The following is a 21,909-nucleotide window of genomic DNA, read 5'->3' as shown; positions in this document are numbered from 1 at the left end:
TGTAAACTAAACACTGCTCAAGGTCATGAGCACACTCGACCATCATAATACATACATACACATCCCCAGTCTTATCATAGCAATTGCTGCAGTATCAATAGACTATCATAACCTCACCCGCTTCTTCTGATCTCTCTCACAATTCTGGATAGCTTCATTAACTTCACTTCAGCATCTTATAACAGTGACGAGCGGCTAGGCTATCAACCTCTGTAAGCACGTAGTTGGCAACAGCAGTCTTACTCTTTGCATGATCCACAGCCTCAATTGTCTCCACTGGAACTGCTATGTATTTACAGCAGATGTCGTCTACTTTTGCGGGTATCATTTTGAACTTTGTTGACTTTTTAACTTTGGTCTGTGGTATAGTTTCCAGTTCAGCAACAGGATCAACAGTGATATTTCCCACAGAGATTTTTCCTTGCTGCCATTTCTCTTGTACCTAGCATTACCCTTCTTTTTTTTTAGTAACCCGTGTCTGCGCTCCCTTTTAGAGGCACTTGCAGCACTAAATATCGAAGTCTTGGGCAATTCAGTTACGCGTTTTCACACCTAATCTTGTTTATCAATCGGTGCAATGCTGAATCACTTTCCGCTCAATGTATCCAGGGTCTTGCAATTTCACCTTACGTCCCATCTGAGTATCGGGGAATTCCGGATTGCGATAAGCAGATGCTTTATAGAAGGATGCTAGAGTGATGCCATCTTCCATATAAGCGGAGTCGCGTACATTCGACATATCTAAAAGAACCTGGCACGCTAGTGAGACCTTTCCAATAAAAAGCTGCAACAAACCACCAGCAGCCACAGCGGTATTAGGTTATCGAGACGACAACAAGTTGGAGTAACGGTAGAAAATAATTGGCCATAAGCGCGGCTAAATTCGTCTATGCGCTTTTGGAAACCGACTTTTATAAGCACCATGTTACATGCAAAATTATGCTCTTAGACTTTGCTTCTTTCGTTTTTTTGACTTAGTAGCACATACCTTCGCACTTGTGGGCGCGTTGGAATGCATTAAGACACGGTACAAAAAAGAGTGCAACGTCAACCAGACTTTATCCCAAGTAGGATTACCGTAAATCCCCGTAGTTGCGCTCTGCTTCAAAAAGTGATTCCTGGGACTCTATCGCCTATAGGCAAGGCAAGCTTCTCTGCAGGTGTCGCTTTTGTAGGCTAGACCAATGCGGCAGGAGCGGCAATTATTGTAGATAAGTGGATCAGATCCATAGATTCAGCTACCACTTGACCCTGCTTGTTAGCGTCTTGAACTCAACGGTACAAGGGACGCTCGACGTCACGAGTGATTGGCAAGCGGACTGGGACACAGCTTTGGCCTCGTTTACATGCTGGCCATTGACAGTGTCATCAATAAAAACCGTAACTTCTCCAAAATCCACTGGAATATCCGTTTGCTCCGGTTCAATGACGATGATGTCTGCCAATAAATTGGAAACTAACTGAAAGGCGGACGCACAGCGCTGAGCAACACTATCGGCGCAGGAGGTCATGAGGACCCCTAGAACATGGGGTAGTCCAAAATCCATAGTTAGAACTTGAAAGAAAAATAACCAGTAATGAACCAGTATGGCAGTTTGCGGTATACTATAGTCTTGCTTTGGCGAGGGTAAAGAAAGTGCCGAAAAGCAGACTAAATAGTCTTTAGTAGCCGCGACAATTTAAGGTTTTACCTACTTACCTGAGTTTGATTCAGGGGTAGTATTACCCGGCGTGATGAATTCAATGGGCGAAGGCCAGCATAGCAGATCTACGAACCCAGCATTCAGCAAAATATCTCATCGAGGTGTCTGTGGAAAATTGACAAAGGGTGATACCGATCGTTTTTCTCCTATCGACGAAGAAGGTGACTGAGTTGATAAAAATGCTACTCAGGATTCGAATTGCAAGGCTGGCTAGCGCTTTGTTTCTCTTAGGTTCCGTTGTGTCCTCGATAGCTTTCGCTTCCCCTAGTATTCACATCAAGCTGGAAATCCCATGGACAGAGAGTTCTCCGTTTGCGCTAGAGATAATGTGAGTTTAAGAATTTTTACTCAATTATTTGAGATCAATCGTTAAACAGCTTTGATACTAGTGAGACAATTGCTACTGAAGCCCCGGAATCGTACTTTCCTTTACTCACTCATCTTGTCGAATTCTCTAACGAAAGACTTGAGGATTGTGAGGCAGATACAAAATGCAGCCTATCTCACAAAGATATTTACGATGAGGCATTATCCTTCGTCGTCTCAGAGGGCTTCATTCCGGAATCAGGGCGCGCGATCGACCTCGTCAATCTCAAGCTCTCGACGCGGGAATCGGCGGCGTTGATACAGGCATACTATCAATACTACAATTCTTCAGTGTATTCTGAATATGCAGACAAACTGACTGACTGTAAAGACTCGTCTTGGTTCTTGCATGATGGTACAGTAAGTTGTGATCCCGGCTCAGTATTCACCTTGCAGACTCCGTCTACTATAGTTGACCCGGAGCTTCTGCCTTTTGATAGACAAATTTCAGCTACCAAGGAGCATGCTCCTGCTGCTATTTTATATGCCGATGTATCTGATCCGCAATTTCTCATTTTTCATAGCTTATTAATGGCTGAAGCCGATAAAGGCAAACTCAATTACATACTCAGATATAAACCATCAAACCCAGAGACTGCATCGTCTGTGCCTCTCCGATCCAAAGGTTTAAGCGGATACGGGGTTGAGTTGGCATTAAAGAGAACAGATTATATTGTTATTGACGACCGGGATAAAGCAGATGGGAGTGAGCAAATTGCACACGAGGCTGCCTCTGTAGAGCAGGAAACGGTGATGGACAGTCTGTTTTCTGTCCCCGAGACCAGAGATATTACACCCCTCAAAAGCTATGAATTAGAAGATATTGGTCTACAGACATCTGGATTTGTGCTTCAATCGCGCAACGGAGACGAGGCTATCGAGACATTGCTCAAAATCGTTGAAGATTTTCCAAAACATGCCGCATCCATAGCTTCTGCCAATGTCGAGAATATTGCCGAAATTCGCTCTGAGATTTATGATAATTTGCAACTTGTGGCTCCGAGATCACGCCTTACGCATGGCGATAACGCGATTTTTGCTAATGGCGCGCGAGTTGATTCGCAGCTTTCTGACGATATATTTGAAATCTCGAAGATTTTGGAACGGGAAATCAAGTACATTGAAAATCTCAATTATTTGGGTCTATCGAACGAGGTTGCAACAAAGCTTGTGTTTTCGCCAATTATCCTGAAAATGAAAGAAATCCAGACAGATCCTCGATTTGATTACCGCGACACTATTGAAGGAGGTGAGGTCATTTTATGGTTAAATGATTTTGAAAAGGATAAACTCTACTCCAAATTTTATCCGTCAATCTCGCGTATTTTGGATCCCCATTATCCAGGCCAGTTCCACCAAATCAGAAAAAATATTCACTCTATCGTGGTCCCAGTCGATCTTTCATCTGAAGAAGAAATCTTCTTGGTTACCAGGAATTTGAAATCCTTCATCAGTAGAGGTTTGGCAGTCAGATTCGGCATTGTTCCGCTTGTCGAAACTGAAGAGCAGAAAGATGCAGCTGCATACTTCAATCACATTGCCCGTCAGAATATTGACTATGCTCTCGAATACTTCGATAATATTCTGACGGGTGGACCAAAACCGCCTTCGTTAGCTGCAAGGAAAAAAAATAACGAGAAGGATCTTGAATACGTGCGGAAAGCGGCGGCTTGGGCCAAACGTCTTGATGTTTCTTCTGAGGATCCACTGGCTTTTGGAAATGGATTTGCAATCTCTAGAGAAGAACCATCTTGGATACAGGCTTTAGCATATAAACTTGATGGCGATATTAAATTGATTCAGACTCTATTCAAGGCAAAAGCGGTTGATGACAGTACTGATATTCAAGATTTGCTACTCAAGGTCGCATCTTCGCGTCGAAGCACACTGATTTTCCCTGACGATCCAGCTAGCGCCGAACTTTTGGATTTCGTAACTCTATACAAATCCTTTGGCAAGGATTTAGCAAATTTGCCGAGTATGACGTATAAGGTAAAGGAACAGACAGATAAGAATCGGAATATGGACCTCACTCTTTTTTTGGCCGCTGATTTTGACTCGGCTGCTGGCATTCAAATTTTTAAAGGTGCACTGAAGTTCATAACTACGAATCCGCTGTTTAGCTTCAAGTTGAAGTTTTTACATAATCCTGGTCTCGAGAAAAACACTCCTACATTGTCCACTTTAATTTATTATCTTTCCGCTACCGGGATTTTGTCTCAGATCGATCCTCAAGAACTGGTGAATTCGATACCGGATGAGCCGACTGAAGATTTTGCAAAGTTGCCTCATATCGATGGTCTTTTGCAGCATCAGTCCGAAGTGAAGCTGGAGGGCTGGTCTATTCCTGATAATGTTGATGCATTTAACTACTGGAACTCGTTGGTGCCTATCGTGAAAGCACTGGGATTGGCTCCAGGCGATGGGCTCGTTGCGCTAAATAGCAGAGTAAGACATTTCTCAGATTTTTTTTACATGATAAAACTAATGAAATCACTGTCAGGCTATTCGTTTAACACCTACTGACTACATTGATACTTATGACATTGACAGTTTGCTAAAGTATGAACTGCCAGTTCGTATAGCTTCCACCATCTCTGCAGCGGCAGACTTTGGAGCGTTCAACAACGTGACAATTGACGTTTTTGATTTCACTACACAGCTTACATCTGCAGTTGCTATTAGCGACCGCGTGGCTTCATATAATGGATTTATATACGGAGCCATGCGACGCAATTCGCTTATTGATGACTATGCACACGAGTACTCTTCGTTCGATTTTGGCGGAGAGTATGATTCTGCGGCGGTGAAAATTGCAGCGATTATTAATCCTACCAGTGAATTTGCTCAAAAGTACGTACCGATACTCAAAGTTTTAAGTGAAATTGACGGAGTGGTTGTACGGATGTATATGAATCCAGTGATGGCGTTGTCTGAGATGCCGGTCAAGAGATTTTATCGGAATGCAATAGCTGCTAGACTGGAATTTGATGAAAACGGCGCAATTGTTGAACCAGACACCGTATTTCGTGGGATACCGACTGATGTATTGTTCACACTTAATATGGATGTGCCTGGGTCGTGGGTTGTCATGCCAGCTGTTTCGAAATATGACCTGGATAACATCATCCTGTCGTCTGTTTCGGAGGCTAAGGTCGAAGCAGAGTATATTCTTAAAAACATCCTTGTGCAAGGTCATGTGCGCGAATCCTCGCAGTCGGGGTCGGCGCCCGCCGGACTACAGCTAACGCTGGGAACTTTACATGATCCACAAATTGAGGATACGATCGTGATGGCTAATCTCGGATATTTGCAATTTAAATCTCAACCGGGTGTTTGGAAACTTGGACTGAAACCCGGAGCTTCACAAAAAATCTTCCATCTCGATAGTGCGGGGACAAATGGATTTTCAAAGCATACGGAAGATAGTAGCAATGACAATATCTATGTGACTTCATTTTCCGGAGTCCGTGTTTATCCGCGAGTATCACGAAACGAAGGGCAAGAAGCCGCATCCGTATACGAAGATCTTGACGAAAATAGCAGTGGTTTGATGGGCCATGTTCAGGGACGAATGCGGAAAGCGTTTGGCTCATTGCTATCTTCAGATAAAGCCGTCAAGAGTGAGGCGATGAAGAAAGAGCAAGCAGCCATCAACATCTTTTCTGTTGCTAGTGGCCACCTTTATGAGCGGTTCTTGAATATCATGTTTGTCAGCGTGATGAGGCATACGAATGAAACTGTCAAGTTTTGGCTGATTGAGGATTTCTTGTCGCCTGCGTTTAAAGAGTTTTTGCCCTACATGGCTGAGGAGTATAAGTTTGACTATGAATTCATTACTTACAAGTGGCCGCACTGGCTTCGAGCACAAAAGGAGAAGCAAAGGATTATATGGGGGTGAGTAGTCATTTAATTCTTTTATTTTTTTATTTTTTCGACTGCAATGTATTCTAACATTGAATAGTTACAAAATTCTCTTTTTAGATGTCATGTTCCCGCTCGATCTCCAGAAAGTCATTTTTGTAGACGCAGACCAGATTGTTCGCGCCGACCTTAAGGAACTGGTCGATATCGACCTTCACGGTGCGCCGTACGGCTACACTCCAATGGGCGACTCGCGAGAAGAAATGGAAGGTTTTCGATTCTGGAAGCAGGGCTACTGGAAGACATTCTTACAAGATAAACCATATCATATCAGTGCCTTATACGTCATTGATCTTAACCGGTTCCGAAAGCTGGCTGCGGGAGATAGACTTCGGCAGCAATACCATGCTCTTTCGGCAGACCCAGGCAGTTTATCAAATCTTGATCAAGATTTGCCTAATAACATGCAAAACACAATTCCGATCTATTCGTTACCGCAGGATTGGTTATGGTGCGAGACATGGTGCTCGGATGAGAGTTTAAAGACTGCTAAGACTATCGATTTGTGTAACAATCCGATGACAAAAGAGCCTAAATTAGATAGAGCTCGGAGACAGGTTCCAGAATGGACTGTCTACGATAATGAGATTGCAGCGTTTGCAAAGAGGGTGAAGAGCGGGAGTGCGGTTGTGGGAGGCGAGCAGCCTCTTGATATAACTGACACTGACAAGGATGACAGAGCTAAAGAGCATATTGAGGACGACCCAGAGGTCGAACACGACGAGCTGTAATTATATTAAAGATTGTGATTAATTCGGTGGTTATGTAATCGAACTATATATACAACGGCCAGTTTGATAGCCCTACTTATTCATCGCGCACATTAGAGGGCTTGATATCAATAATTCTCGACCGCTCCTGCTTCTCGTGCGTCATACCGTAAAGTTCCCATGCCTTGCCAAATTCAGTCGTGATGGTGATTTTCATCGTTGTAGTCTCTGACGGGACCTCGGTCCATACTTTTTCAAACATGCTAGATTTGATCGCCGCCTCTACCTCAGCAACTCGCTCTGTTCTGCGTAAGAGCCCAAACCGGAGGATCGAAGTGACGGAAACCTGAGCGTCCATATCCTGAACTTCACGATCAATACTTTCACATGGACCAAGTTCAAGCAATTCAGGGTGCGAAAGACCTAGCTGATTCATAATGAAATCCCCATCTTCTCGAATAGCTACTCGTACACGGTCATTGACCATATCGACAAGCTGCTCGGAAGTGTACGTGAGTACTCGTGACGACGTGGTATCGGCTGCCGTCTCACCAGCAAGATCATCCCATGCGCGACGAAAAGCACGATCTCGAAGCACGTTCTGACGACGCCGGTAGGCGAGATAAGGGAGTAAAAGTAACGGAAGATAAAGCATCACTGAAGGAAATACTGCGAGAATAACAAAGAATGCTAGTGAAAAGATGCCGATTGCGACTTTTATAGGCAAGGGAATAAAGCTCAAGATGGTATTAGCGAGGTCCTTGAACCGAAACTGTGGCGGCGGTGGAGGTCCTCGATTGCTGACATAGCGCGCCGTGCTGAGAACTGTCGGATTATTTGATAGCTTCTGTGGCCGACTGTTTATCAGGTTGAGAATCGAGGAGCTCGGTTTTTTGGGAGTAGTAGAGCAAATTGGTGTAGCTGCAGATACAAAAGAGCGACAATTGAGTGAATAAAGAGAGAGAGGTCGCGTATAGGAGCCTGTAAGCAGTGCTCGTGCATGCGAAACAGCTGCTGGGCGAAAAATTAACGATCTGAGAGCTTGCATTGAGATCTTCTTATTCGCTGCGGACTCTGAGCTGGGAAATATATATATCTATATCTTTTTCAAGGCGCTGGAGATTCCACGCTGGAGATTCCGCGCTGCACTAATTGCAAATAAGTCAAATGGATATGCCGGGTAACTACACGGCGAGTTTGGCTCCGTCGTCTCCGAGCCAACCGAGCAAGAGCGAGTAGGTCTTTGCCCCTTGTACGCTCTCCACCTCATTCCTTTACTTCTAATTTCATATAATTTGTCTCCTACGAGCGATTTATTTGCTCTTTCTACTTTATTTTTCTTTACTGGCCTGTGCGGGCCCCAGCATCAGGCTTGGTTTGCTATGGACTCCGACGATGAGGAAACGCGACGTATCTATCTGGTCTCCGCAGCACTTTCACCAGAAGAGTATCGCACCTATCCGAAATGGTTTGCTGAGCTTGTTCCAGCAGGCCATTTAACGCTAACTCTCGACGACATGCTTCTATTCGCCGACCGATTTGGTATTAGCGAGCAGGATAAATGGAAGGTGAGTTTACTCGTCCGTGGGCTTTAGATATAATCAGGAACCCGAGATGTTTTTAATGGATGTGGCCTTGAAGAGTTACTGAATACTGATTTATGGTTCTAGGTTTTTGATGTTTTCGAAAGCCCGCTGAGTACGCTGGAGAAAGGCGAATTCTATGCATTTGTACGACTGATTGGTCATGTGCTGACCGGGAAGGAGCCTTCGCGGGCGCTCGTATTTCAGCAAGGTATATATGCTGCTGTTTTTATCTCGCTGTGGTTATTTGTAACATTTATTGGTACTCTTACCAAGAAGCAATATGACAACTCTGTTTTCGGGGGAGGTATAACCACAGCGAGATCAAAGTAGTCGTCGTTTATTTGTATCTGATATATGTCATCTTGTTTAGCACCTGTACCGGCACTTATCCGGCCCGCGCCAGTACTATCTACTGAGGCAGTTATATTACCACCAGAACAAAGGAATCTGTCTCCAGCAATTGACTCTCCCAATCCTGCTCCACATTCCGGCTCACCGTCTGCAGTTCCTGTCATCAACACCACTGCCTCACCTCCCTCACTCTCCGCATCTCCGGCTATTGCCAACCCATTCAGACGTAGCGAAGACAATAACTCGGTACGCCGCTCATTTGAGTCGCGATTATCTGCCGACTCAGCAACACCAAGTTTGCAAGCTCCTCAGCCGCTGCCGTTAAAGTCTGCACTTGCATCGTCTTCTACGCCGGCCGCAAATGATGTTAGTGCGGTAGAGGCGTTTACACAGATGTTGCTGGGAAACCCAGTGAGGCGGTCTTCTGAGATCTCCTCAAAGTCGCCGTCTGTCAAATTTGTGGATGAAGTTGTGGAAATACCTCCCTCGCATGACTACGGTGACGATGCAGATAACGAGGATGTGGAAGATGAGGAGCAAGTGGAAGACGGTGTATCGTCGTCGGATGACGATGAGGTACCGGAGGTGATTGATAGACATGATAGTGTACAGCCTACTTATTCGATTCCGACGATTACTGCCCCGTCGCCCAGGTTGCCGGCAGAAATGATTCCGTCGCCGCCACCAGCTGCTATACCTGATCCTGCGGCGCATGTACTTGAAACTGTGCCCGTGACGACTGCTCCTGATTTTGAGCCATTCATACCTGAGCCCGAACCAGAACTCAAAGAGCCGATTCAGCAGCCGAAAATTCATACAATCAAGTCACAGCATTATCTATTTGTCCCCCAACAGGCTGAGCCTGAGCCTGAGCCGGAGCTAGCGACTGCCATTGAAGCTCCAGCACTGCCGCTGGTAGCTGAGCATCACTTGCGACGACCCCCGCCGCCACCACCACCGCGAAAAGGAGCAACTACGTTCTCTCCACCTGCGGTCTCGCCTCAGCCACGCAACTCAACCGAGCTATCTGTCTCTCCAAGTCAGGTTTCACCCCCTCCGCCTCCTTCTGCATCGCTGGCAAAACCTAGTCAAAGTCCAGTTATAAGTGTACGGTCACCTGCACCAATCGACGACTTTGACGCTGCTTTCCAATTCGAACCAATTTTTGCAGCAACACCTTCTCCAGTAAATACAGGCTCTTTGGAACTGAAACCCGCTCCCGCGGAAGTTGTGCAGGAGAGTAAATCACACTCGTCGGTACCTGCGCGACATGCGCCACCACCACCGCCTCCTTCGCGGCGTAGAGCAGGACATGTTCCGCCGCCTCCTCCAAGCTCGTCGCAGTCCCAGCAACCAGCACATCCGCATTTGCCTCCGCCACCGCCACCCCCACATGGTGCTGGAACTGGTGCTGCTGCCACCGGTAGTGATGAGCCTGATTTACTTGCTGACTTGGCGAAGCTGCAGAAAGAAGTTGATGCATTGCGATTGCAGCACATGGATACCTAATGTAGTGGTTTATTTATGATCTAGTTGGTATTTATGAATGTATGCGAGATTTTTTTTTTTTGGTATCATTTTTGGAGTGGCTTGAAGCCGATGCGCTTCATGTTCATCTTGTTATATTTTGGGTATCTTGTGCATTATAAAGTGTGTTATTATCTTTTTTTGTGTACATATAGAAGAATCCTCTTTCATCAAAATTAATTTTATGAACAAAAAGAAGTAGCAGATTCATTTCTTCTTACCCTTTGCTTTCTTACCTTTATCACCCTTAGCGTTATCAGCAGCTTTCCGCTTTGCAGAAGGTGTAGACGACGAAGTTCCCACAACCTTAAAGAAACCATCTAGACGCCCTTGCTGCGCAGTTTTCAAGTTCTTTTTAAGTCTTGCTGCGCCAGCTAAAACGCGCTCCTCATTAAATCCTTTATCTTTGACTAAATATTCGACTAAGCCAGGTACATCAGGTTCTTCCCATTTCAGATCGAGGGTTTCAGTATCTTGAATTTCGGGGTTTAGGAACAAATCTCTGGCGTCTTCGAAAGGCCAGACTTCAGGGATTTTAAATCTGCTTTCGGGATTTGCTTTGATGTGCGCAATAACCCCTTCTAGATTTTTGTGTTCTTTGATGAGTTTGAGAGCGGTAGCAGGACCGACTCCCTTGATTGGTTCGAGGTAGTCACAGCCCAGCAAGATGCAGAGATCGACAAATTGGGGCATGCTGAGTTCAAGACCTTCGAGCGATTTGAGGAGCTCGACTTCTGTTATTGGCATTTTACGTTGTTCAGAGAAAGTTAGGTGACGGAGAAGGACTGGTGTCGAGAAGCAGAGAGTGTCCATATCTTCTGACGCGGCGGCAAATACCTAGATTATCGTATTAGATAGGCGTAAAATTCAAAAACAGTAGATGATGAGATGGATACTTTTCCTGCTTTCGCAAGCGCAGCGCATTGCGCTTCTGCCTCGCATGGCGCGTCAACGTATGGAATACCCATCAGTTTTAATAGTTTCTTTGCCTCCTCATTTTGCTCTCTCGTAACCCTCACTGTTCGTCTGGTAAATTTATCTAGCTTTTCAGCATCACCGGTCTCCTTTGCGTCTTCCATCTGTTTGACAGCTTCCTCGCGCCTAACATATCGCTTTGCAAGTTCTCCGTTCTTCATCCGTGGCGGATGACCATCAAAGACATAGACTGGTTTGATACCATTATCAACTATTCGCAACGTTCGATAAAACATGCCCATTAAATGAGATGTGGTCTCGCCAGATTCGTTCATTAGCTGTTGACCATCTTGTTGGCGTACCGCGATTAGAAATTGGTAAAGCGACATAGACCTGATCTTTATTAATTTTCACGGAATTTGATGAATAATGTAAAATCACTCACGCATCCTGGATTTGTTGAAAAGAAAGTCAGTAGCTGCCAAAGAGATAATTGAATAAGAAATAAACGTACAATAGCGACTTTTCTGCCGAAATAGTTTTTGATCTCATTTTGTTTAACCGCTTTAGGAGCATTATCCGCAATCGTCTGGTACAATCCTAATACAAGCAAACTATTCAGCAAAATTCATCTTATTTTTTGATAATAAGAAAAGACACCTTTAATTCCCATTTTAGAATTATTCTAGTTGGTAATGCGAGTAGAAGAGAGGATGGGCGGTGGTAGTCGCGTGTGACGCGTTTAAATTGAACGCGCCTGGGTAATCATCTACAATGCGTTTTTCAAGTTACATCGGCGTAGACGTCCATGATCTATATACTTCTCACACAGAAAAAAAGCAAATGCGATTAAATGAGGAAAATACATAACTAAAGTCATAGTTGCAAGACCATGACGTAAATATTCCAAGCGAAATAATTACCGCTGGTCAGATATCCCACTCTTCTGCATAGCCTGCATATTCGCTCTTGCAAACGCCTTGATCTCAGCATTCGTATACGCTCTAGGTGGTACTCTAACCGCAGACTGTTTCTCATCGCTATACCCTAGAGCATTGTCTTGTCGAAATAAATTATCATCGTGTACGACAACAGTATCGAGAGCAGCTTGCATTCGTGCGTTTTCGCGCTCAGATCGTTGCCGCAAGATGATTTTATCGTCATTGACTTGGTAATGTGCCGCAATATTCATGACTAGCAGTAGATATAATATAGGTATATACCCCCATACAGATACTGCCACGATGCTAGAGTTGGAATCAAATGGGGAAAAATGACTATCAAAGCTCAGGGCAATACAATACGAGAGCATGACAGCAACTCCGACAAAACACAGCGGAATCTTGAGGGGCAAGTGAGACGGATGCCAGAAATGGTATATGAATCCAACGTGTAGAACAATTAGTATAAAACATACCAGGCCTAGAAAAATACCAACTTTCCAACGAGGATTATCTATAAAGTCCGGACTTTGCTTGATGACGTTGTTCCAGTTGCGTAGAACAGCGAGGAGGAAGAAAAGAAAGCCAAAGAGGTAGACAAAAATTGGAGCAAGAAGAATGTAAGCGCTGCGAAATTTGTCGTCTCGGAAGCTATACGGGTCTTCCTCGAACTTTTGTCGCTCTACAAATGAACCCCTAATATTTTCCTTGTTAACGAAATGTCAATATGGGACATAAACCAGGAAATTACCAATGACGAGTCATTTCCCAAACAGCACCAAGACAGCAAGGGAAAACAGCAGTAAAGACTGCTCCATAGCTGGTAAATGAAGTCCCTGCAATATAGTCGCGATCAATGTCTATAGACAGGAATCCAGCGACGGCAGACAAGGCATGGATGAGGAATACCCAATACCATTGCCAGCGCCGGCTGATAAGGCGAAAGCGTTTATGCTCATGTTTTAGATGTTGCTTCCCGAGACGATGAAGGCTATTAATGGAAAATGGCAAGAGAAGAATTGAAATAGTAGCAAAAGCGATTCCGACGCCGCCTCGAGCCGCAATGCCATAGTATGGCGAGTCGCAGTTTGTGCCATTGTCGACGGTGCCGTTGGAGTAGATCGAGGGATGAAAATTGCCAAAGGAAAGGTAGCAGTTTGTCCCGTTAGATATAGTTCCGTTTCCGGGGTAAAGAACGTAAGAGTATTGTTCAAGAGTGGTTTGATTGTAGTTGCTGAAGATGGGTTGAGGCGGTGCCATGGATCAACAATGCGAGATTTACAGACGCACTATGGAAGAGAGAGATTGAATACAACAAGCCAAAGAAGAAGAAAAAAATAGTAAAAATACAATATTTCAGCAAGAAAAGAGATGGTAGAGGGTGTGATGAGAAGAAGTAGAGAGACAGAGTTAAGGCATTGAATGTACAAGCGAAAGTCGGCTTGATGGAACGCCGTGACACCGATGAAAGTGCTGGGATTGTCCAAAATGGACTAGTGTATGAGTTTAATTCGATTTTGCTATGCTTGCGGAATTAGCGAACACGTGATGTGGATGTGCAAACCCATCTGTAGATGAGAGAAGAGCAAGGAGAGGGGGCGGATTTGAGAGGAAAGAAAGAGAGAGAAGAGAAAGGGGCGAAAGAGAGGACAAGGTAGGCAAGAGAAGACAAGACAAGAGGGAAACAGAAGGCGACGAAAAGAAAAGGCCGATGAGCACGAAGAGAAAGAGAAAGTTTCAGGAGAATATTTGCTTCACGAGAATATTTGCATAACTCCGTCAAAATTTTATTATTTGAAAGAGGGGACTACAGACTACAAGATAAATATGATTGAGAGAGTAAACAAGAGTAAACAAGCAAACATATGAGTAAATAGGAAAGTATACAACACTGACGAGACATGTTTTTTATCCCATCTCGGGCTACGTCGGCAAAAACTGCCAGATTGCGCCCTTCTTCAATCTCAGATTTATTTTGCTATATAATAGAGTGACAACGGCAGAGCGAAGCGACAACACGTCAAAGTAGCATGATAAACGAGCAGAAATGAAGGAAGACAGAGCGGAGGAGAGTGCGAGGGTTTTTATTGGCTGGCGTCCTAACAAAGTTATCAGATCCGACGCTTGGCAGTCACTGTTTGTGTATATATCCTAGGAATGTACATTATAAAACTGATGTCTATCAAATTCCATGAGCAGCTATAATTCTGAGCTGGATCTTGTATTCAGATGACTCTTGCCCAGGAAGAAGAGCAGAGTGTGATGTTTGGCAATTACTGCAGAGGGGGTCTTGGGCTTCTGAAAAGAAGCAGCAGCAGCATGAGCAGTGCTTCCCAAACATACTAAACAAAAAAATGGAAATTCATTCGCAATATTATATAATTATATAGAATACCATAATATTGAATGCTATTGACCATAACCTATAGATTGCCATAATAATTAAATTAAACCTATAAACAGTCTACGTAATCAGAGGGTAAGGGCTGGGCCTAGACCGTAGTTGCTTATTATGCTTCAAGACAAAGGTTTATCAGATGATCGCGATTCCTCAGACGACACAGACACGACCCGGCTCAAGTCCGCCTCGAGTCTGCGACGCGAGTGTCGAACCTCCTTCTCGTCGTCTTTTCTTTTTCATATTCTTTCTCTTCATCTCTTCATCTTCATCTTCATCTCTTCATCTCTTCTTTTGCCGTCTCATCGTTTTCTTTCTTCTCATCTCTTCCTCTTCCTCTTCCTATTCTTCCTCCTCGTCTCTTCCGCTTCCTCTTCTGCCTCCCGCAATGGCAGACTACTCGCAGTCCGCCGCGGGTGGCTCCTCCGGCTCTTCCTCTGACTTTGTTCGTGTCCCCTCTTTTGTTCTGCTGTATTCACCTCTAATATCTCTGCAGGTCAAGAAACTCTTCAAAATGCTCGAAGACCCTTCGTATCGTGACGTTGTGCGCTGGAGCGACGCCGGTGACTCTTTCGTTGTCATTGAGGTACGTTCTCACCTTTCAATCTTTCAATCTTATACTCCTCTCATTTCCCTACTTACTTGCATCAAACTGACTCGCTCTTGTCTATCTAGACCAACGAATTCACAAAAAGCATACTTCCGCGTCACTTCAAGCACTCCAACTTTGCTAGCTTTGTACGCCAACTCAACAAATATGACTTTCACAAAGTGCGCAGCACAGATGAAGGTGGTATTTGTCCTTACGGCGAGGGTGTATGTTTTTTTTTCTCTTGCCTATGTTTATGTGTGTTATCACAATATTAACAATTGATTTCTCTTTATAGGCCTGGGAATTTAAGCATCCTGACTTCCAACTCCACAATAAAACTCAATTAGACAACATCAAGCGCAAAGCACCGGCTCCAAGGCGTGTCCAGCAATTGTCAGAAGATAACACATCCTCAGAGCAAGTCTCGAAACTTGAATCTGAAATCGAGTATCTCAAGTCGAGTCAAGCTCTGTTAACAAAGCACATCGAGACCTTGACGACAAATTACGAAAACACACTAAACAGTATGATAACAATGCAACGGTCGAATGAAGCGCGTGACGAACTTACGCGGTCAATTATTTCACAGCTCCAGGCGGCGCAGCAGGCGCAGCAGCAGCAGCAACAACAACAACAACAACAGCAGCAACAACAGCAGCAGCCACAACAATTCGGGACCGCCGCAGATGTCGAATTTGGGCATTCGTCAGTAATCGGTCGGCCTGAGGATTTTCAAGGCATTGGTCTTTCGCAACCATCTCCTCAGCCGCCACGACCCGACCAGGCCTTAGATTACCTGACCGAGCTTGCGAAGCGTGTGCAGGTCGTTTGCTCATCAGCCAGTTCCCAGCTTTATATGCAGCAGCAACAGTTTTTGAAAGAAGGTCGGCCAAAGAAATTGGACGAGCACTTGGCTGTCACACACTCAGACGCAAATAGCACAACAGGCAACGACAGCCCAATGGAAGAAGGCAGTGGTAATATAATGGAGCTAGATCAAAGCACACGACTACAAGAATACGGCCGTGCTTCGAAATCGCCTTCGGCGCCGTCTTATACACAAAACTGGGCGGTACCGCCAAAAGTGTTGCTTGTCGAGGACGATGCGACGAGTCGGCGGGTGTCGGGCAAATTCTTGCAGATCTTTGGTTGCGAGTCTGATATTGCTGTTGACGGGTTAGCAGCGGTCAACAAAATGAATATGTCAAAGTATGATATTGTGCTAATGGACATCGTGATGCCGAATCTCGACGGTGTTTCAGCTTCTTCGCTCATCCGACAGTTTGACCCTCTAACGCCAATTATTGCGATGACGGGTAATGTATCTAATAACGACGTTATCACATATTATTCACATGGTATGAACGATGTGCTGGCGAAGCCATTCACAAAGGAGAATTTACTCGAGATCCTTGAGAAGCATTTGATCCATCTAAAGGAGATGAAGGAGATTTGACATGACCAGTACATGGCGCCTGATGTGCTTTACAACAAGCTGCACGGTCGCCAGACTACCAAATCGTGGCAATCGTCGGGAGCGTCGTACACGGCGTCGCCAGCGGCGTGGGTTGACGACTGGCTAGAGAATAATAGTCCGCCTTCGAGCGCGTGAACAACCGGTTGTCGTCAGAGCCGAATGTATTTTTACATATACGCTGTATTTTTATATAGTACTTGCTTATTGTTATATCACAGGAGTAAGTCTGCGCTATATTGCACTCTCGTGTTTTCTTTATATACTATATAGTGTTTTCAACTGGGATGCCTGATATTAATGTTTTCTTTTGCGACTTTGTTTCTTGCAATGTTGTCTTTTTTGCAATGTTGTCTTTTTTGCTATAATAATTCATGTTTGGAGAACGATAGATAAGCTTCTATTTTGCGTTTAAATACTCTCAAGTTGTTTGTAGTCGAAAATCTGGGTTAATAGAAAAGTTCTTGCTATAGATTCTCTATTTCAAAATGTAAGTATTGGTTAATAGTCCGAATACGAGTGGGAAAGGGCTGGGCTTGTGTCGAGTTGGTGGTAAATACCAAATACCAGCTGTAGTGGCATGCATGTATTAAATCACTCCAGTTTGGAGTACAATTGCATTTCTATACATTAATTCAAACGAGTATTATATGGCAAGGAAAACCAAACTAATAATGTGCTGTGCACACTTTTTGTTTTGGCGAAGATTATTTTTATTTTGATGTCGACAAACAAGCAAACGAAAAATTTTTATCAGATGAAAAGAAAGTTTTCAGAGCACAGAAAGAAGATGAGCGAGTGATGTCGGACTGAAAGTTTTAGGAAAAATCTAAATAAAATTAAAACTGCAGAGTAAGAAAGGAGACAGAATAAGTTGTTATTTGTATTTTGTATATAAAGATTCACAGCTCTCTGCTTTCCAGGATCCAGATACTTACTTCATTTACTCTACGCACGACACATAGAAAGCGAGCACATCCGAGTATTATCAGAGCAGAGAAATCTGGCTATATGTTACTTTTATCTAAAGAACATTGTTGAGAGACTGTAGCCTAGTCTGGGTTTAGTTTGTGCCGTGTCGTGCGCGACCCGGCTTAAAAGATGCCGGTCTGCGCTGAAAACGACGGAAATTTCGGTTGTCCCTTCCCTTGTAAGAACAGATTACTCTTGATATGCGAACAATTTGATGCTTGTCAATTACTGGTGATGTTTGAATCAACACTACACCCGCTCCGTTTGTATAGTTGTGCAGTTGTGTAGTTGATTAGCGGGCTATGTCGTCAAGCCACGAAGACCCACAGTCAACGGAAGCCGGCGTCGCATGAGATTAGATTGATCAGATAAAAAAAAGACGCAAATAAACTCGACATCAATCTACCTAAACCCTCTGCTACAACAAATTTAAACTTCCCGAGACTCTCCCGGTCTGCTTTATGTGCTTCTTCTTAGTCTTGTTACTTGTTTGCTATTTGTGCTCGGGCCCTTGTTTCGTATGGCGATGTACTACTCTAGTGCAACCGGGTGTCGTTTCCGAAGTTTTCACATTTGCTCAAGGTTCAGTCCTCCGAAAATATCTTTGAATGACATAAAACAGTCGTTTGCAAAGTTTTCAGCAAAAATATAGCCCATATCCAGGCTCCAAAAAGATTTGCAAAAACATGTAGCTCTTCCACTTTCCTTTTGTCAAAGGCATTTTATTGCCCAACTCTCGGCCATTCGCACGTCTACGTACCAGCGCATCCACCCACTCACCCACCTACTTTACAGTTGCCAAGTCCCGCTACTACCAGAATACTGCTTTCTACAACTTTCTTCGCCAATCAGAGTATCGCTGGGCACTTCATTGATGAATGGGCTCACGCCCCAACATAGAATACGAAAATAAAATTGACTTGTGCCCGCACTTTCTGGTTTTAAGAGTCAAAACGTAGATTGAGGAAGTATGCCGCATCCAAAGAACTGATAATGGATAGATATATTCATCATGCTGGGATTATTCACATATGTTACAATATATAAATGAAATATGCACAGTTTCACCACACAAAAATATAAAACAAAAATGTCATCCCTACTCTTGTGCCTGTTCTTCCACCTTGACTTCCGCCTCGACTTCGGCGTTCTTGGTAGCCTCGACTTCAGCGTTCTTGGTATTTTCTGTAGCCTCGACAGACTCTTCAACTGCAACAGTCTTTGATTCTTCAATCTTTGCTTCTTCAGTCGTTTCAACAGGCTCCTCTTTCTCTGCAGCTTCTTCCTCCACCGGTCCAGCTTCCGCTTTCTCTTTTTTCTTTGATTTTTTAACCTTCTTCACAACCTTTGCCTTCTTCTTCTTTTTCACTACAAGATGCGTAGCCTCAACCTGCGCATCAGCAGCAGCAGCCTCCGCAGCCTTCTGCCTAGCCTCCTGAATCTCAGCTTTGAACTTTTCAACCTCCAGTCTCCCGGCTTCGTCATCATCCGGCTCAGCTAAATCCAAATCCTCAAGTCCTTTCGCGTTGACTCTCAGAATAGGCTGCTTTGCATTACCACCAGCCACAGCGCGCGCCGCGCGTCGTTCAGCAATAGCATCCTCTTCTTCATCTGGTACATCACCAAAAGTTTCCTCCCGCATGATTTCAACATGTGCAGGCTGCGCGCGGCTTTTCTTCTTTTTCTTCTTTGAGTCGTTGGGTGCTGCGATACTTGCGATTTCAAGCTTCATAATCGGAATCGAATCGATATCAAGTTTCTCATTTTTCATAGGACCAACTCCACCTTCATCCTCTGATGATGATGAAGATGACGACGATGATGATTCCTTCTTGCTCTTTCGACTCTTGCGAGACTTTGAAACAACCTTTTCCGATTCGAGAATATAATACGGATCTTCAGCCTGTCGTTGCCGTCGCTCCTCGCGTCGTTTCTTGACAACCTCTTCATCCTCTGACTCGGATGCATCCGAAATTGTCTCACCTTTACCCTTTCGCGCAGAGCTCTTCTTACGGCTAATCTTCGTAGGCCCACTGGCGTTCATATTCTTGGCAGCTAGCATCTCTTGCTGCTTTAGCAACTGCTGACGAAGTAATGCTTCCTCCTCGTCTTCGGACTCGGAGTAGTATACCGGATCATTGATTTCCTCCTCAAGATCCAGACCAGCGGGAATCGGAATTCGTCTTTGTGCTTTGCTCGATACCGGGTTCAATTCCCATTCTGTAAACATTCCGGGCATCGCTCGCGATATAAGCAACGGCGGCGTCAAATCACTGTCGTCCTCCGGTCTCTCTTTTATTGCCAACACAATCAAACGAAACAATTCCAAAAATTCAACCGATCGCTCTTGAACTTCAATATCCATAGATGTAGAAAACTTCTCCAAGAATGAAACAATTCTCTCGGTTATTTGAAGGATCCGCTTCGCGCGACTGTCGACCCATGGAATGCGATCGTCGCCCGCGTAAAAGCAGTAAACTTTTGGGATCGCTTGTATATACACCGCTTCGGCATCATTCGGCAATCTCTGCGGAGAAAGCGAAATCAAAATTTCCAAAATAGCCTCCGGATCCTCAAGGTACAATGCATATTCACCCACCACCCACGCAGCGTATTTGAGCACACCAGGAGCTTGTACAATGATATCTCGCTCTGTCAACATCTTTGCCGCGGCTGCGACAGCGTAGTCGCGCACCGAACGCACCCTTACAGCCACGTTTTGTAATTCCAGTCCGATCTCGCCGCCAATGTCCTTGATACCTTCCGTGATCTTAACGAGATCAACTAAAACTGCAACATACCATTCGAAGTTCGTAACATTTGCGTACGTGTTATTTGAGCACATGTCTAAAATCCGGCGAACTACTTCGACACGGTATGGCTCGGGTAGAATTTGTTCGCGAGACTGTGGGATCAGCTGCAGCATCAACCGTTTAACCACTTCAAACAGTGTATCCGCGTTGACCAAGTACACTACTAACTCAACAGCACGCTCACGGATCGACAAATCTGGATCATCCATACAGTCCATAATCACATCAGCGTTCTGCGCCACGAGAAGTGGATGGATAAGTACGATCTTGTTGTATGCTAGCAGACCGACAAATTTGAGATTCTGATCTGTTTCCTCGAAAAAGACGCGGAGTTTGCTGACACACATGGAAGCCAGTTGCTCGTCATCTTTTGCTAGCATGCCGCCCGATACAATACAGTTTATACACTCGTAGAGAAGAGACATTGCCGTTGTTGTTTGAATAATGTTTGTAATTGGCGGAATCAATTTCGCTTTCAATCGGGGCTCAATTGGTGCCAACGAAGCAAACTATACACAATGATTAGTTCATAATCCTTTCAATTGTCATGTAATCATCTTACTAATTTAATAATCTTGATGAGCATCCAGTTATTAGACGACGTAGTCAAAATCTGAAACAATTGCGGGGCCAGTGGTAAGTAGTTACGCGGATGCTTCTTTGCCAATTCACAAATAACATTGACAGTAGCCGAAACGACCGAAATCTCAGGATCTTCAAGTTTCTCACGTAATCTCGGAAACGACGACCGCAAAGCTTCTGGATACTGTAAAAAGATCTTGTACATCACTAGAACTGCTTTCTTGCGAACATATGGTTTTGAATGATTCATCATTCGAAGTAGGTCATCAACTAGATCGCGTGCAAGACTGGGCGATACAATGTTTGAAATGCCGCTGATTGCGATTGCCACGTCGAGATGGTTCGCTGATGCGAGGTCCTGATAATATCCTTATTAGCTCTCCACTCACATCCGCAATCAACGCACGATTTCAATTCGAAGATAGAAAGGGGAAAATACCTTTTTTAGCATATTCGTAGTTAACATCAACACATCAGTATCGGCGCCAAAACTCTGCATCGCAGCCAAATATCCGACTCGCTTCTGGGTAAACTTGGCCGACGACATAACTTCGAGTACATTAAAACTCGCCCACGCCATATCATAACCCAGCATTTGTAAATAAGACAATTTCAGAACCGCCATGGATTTGATGTCCATATCCTGCGACATCACTTCTTGTCTACATTCTGATATTGCTTCGCGAATGTACTTGTCTGTTGACTCGGGATCTTTACAGCCACGAATGCCGCGTATTAAATCATGCAGCGATTTTTTGAACCTATTTATTCAATTAGTAAACCCTCTCAATTCTAAAATGGTTGATAAAGTGCATACAGCGGAGTCTTTCGCACGCGTGTAGCCATCCTGCTGCTTATACTACTTCCTCTCGCTATCGAGGCAGAGTGAGGACGCAGTCTACACAATCAGTTAACTCATGAGCGCGCACTATTTAATTGATGTTGCAATCACGTGAATTCGTCTTATGTTGCGGTGCTATCTCAGACAGGCATTTGCATTTATGCCGTATTTCCCGATAGTGAAAAAGTTTAGAATGCAGCCGCAGCCCTTCGCT

At 44.4% G+C, this 21,909-nt stretch overlaps 7 protein-coding genes across 7 annotated transcripts; 3 read left to right on the top strand and 4 right to left on the bottom strand.

Moving 5' to 3' along the window:
- The first annotated feature begins 1,782 nt into the window (after positions 1–1,782).
- On the top strand, positions 1,783–6,797 carry V2V93DRAFT_371853 (UDP-glucose:glycoprotein glucosyltransferase-domain-containing protein). Its single transcript, XM_066910618.1, has 4 exons — positions 1,783–2,031; positions 2,093–4,517; positions 4,573–5,966; positions 6,034–6,797. The coding sequence occupies exons 1-4, from the start codon at positions 1,883–1,885 to the stop codon at positions 6,722–6,724; spliced, it is 4,659 nt and encodes a 1,552-aa protein (XP_066765022.1). The 5' UTR covers positions 1,783–1,882; the 3' UTR covers positions 6,725–6,797.
- On the bottom strand, positions 6,681–7,816 carry V2V93DRAFT_371851 (uncharacterized protein). The gene has a single exon (XM_066910617.1). The coding sequence runs from the start codon at positions 7,749–7,751 to the stop codon at positions 6,801–6,803; it is 951 nt and encodes a 316-aa protein (XP_066765021.1). The 5' UTR covers positions 7,752–7,816; the 3' UTR covers positions 6,681–6,800.
- A 124-nt stretch (positions 7,817–7,940) lies between these two features.
- Positions 7,941–10,353, top strand: V2V93DRAFT_371849 (uncharacterized protein). The gene is made up of 3 exons (XM_066910616.1): positions 7,941–8,271; positions 8,374–8,497; positions 8,660–10,353. Exons 1-3 carry the CDS (start codon positions 8,086–8,088, stop codon positions 10,147–10,149), a joined length of 1,800 nt encoding a protein of 599 aa, XP_066765020.1. The 5' UTR covers positions 7,941–8,085; the 3' UTR covers positions 10,150–10,353.
- V2V93DRAFT_371846 (PIN domain-like protein) lies at positions 10,065–11,782 on the bottom strand. Its single transcript, XM_066910615.1, has 3 exons — positions 11,743–11,782; positions 11,064–11,682; positions 10,065–11,004 (listed from the first exon to the last, which is right to left on the bottom strand). Exons 2-3 carry the CDS (start codon positions 11,469–11,471, stop codon positions 10,375–10,377), a joined length of 1,038 nt encoding a protein of 345 aa, XP_066765019.1. The 5' UTR covers positions 11,472–11,682; positions 11,743–11,782; the 3' UTR covers positions 10,065–10,374.
- Positions 11,783–11,798: 16 nt separating this feature from the next.
- V2V93DRAFT_283427 (uncharacterized protein) lies at positions 11,799–13,774 on the bottom strand. The gene is made up of 3 exons (XM_066907196.1): positions 13,374–13,774; positions 12,775–13,312; positions 11,799–12,719 (listed from the first exon to the last, which is right to left on the bottom strand). Exons 2-3 carry the CDS (start codon positions 13,281–13,283, stop codon positions 12,002–12,004), a joined length of 1,227 nt encoding a protein of 408 aa, XP_066765018.1. The 5' UTR covers positions 13,284–13,312; positions 13,374–13,774; the 3' UTR covers positions 11,799–12,001.
- Positions 13,775–14,809: 1,035 nt separating this feature from the next.
- Positions 14,810–16,469, top strand: V2V93DRAFT_325759 (HSF-type DNA-binding-domain-containing protein; the record flags this gene model as incomplete). Its single annotated transcript, XM_066907509.1, has 4 exons — positions 14,810–14,866; positions 14,918–15,007; positions 15,097–15,237; positions 15,309–16,469. The coding sequence occupies 4 exons, from the start codon at positions 14,810–14,812 to the stop codon at positions 16,467–16,469; spliced, it is 1,449 nt and encodes a 482-aa protein (XP_066765017.1).
- A 1,961-nt stretch (positions 16,470–18,430) lies between these two features.
- On the bottom strand, positions 18,431–21,864 carry V2V93DRAFT_387155 (adaptin N terminal region-domain-containing protein). Its single transcript, XM_066912289.1, has 4 exons — positions 21,672–21,864; positions 21,294–21,615; positions 20,835–21,212; positions 18,431–20,781 (listed from the first exon to the last, which is right to left on the bottom strand). The coding sequence occupies exons 1-4, from the start codon at positions 21,698–21,700 to the stop codon at positions 18,559–18,561; spliced, it is 2,952 nt and encodes a 983-aa protein (XP_066765016.1). The 5' UTR covers positions 21,701–21,864; the 3' UTR covers positions 18,431–18,558.
- Between the last annotated feature and the right edge of the window lie 45 nt (positions 21,865–21,909).

This window comes from Kockiozyma suomiensis (assembly GCF_038497685.1).
Source record: "Kockiozyma suomiensis strain NRRL Y-17356 unplaced genomic scaffold V2V93scaffold_9, whole genome shotgun sequence".
Taxonomy (NCBI): Eukaryota; Fungi; Ascomycota; class Lipomycetes; order Lipomycetales; family Lipomycetaceae; genus Kockiozyma; species Kockiozyma suomiensis.
The sequence above is the reverse complement of the archived record's forward strand: the minus strand, read 5'-3'. Positions and strand labels throughout refer to the sequence as shown.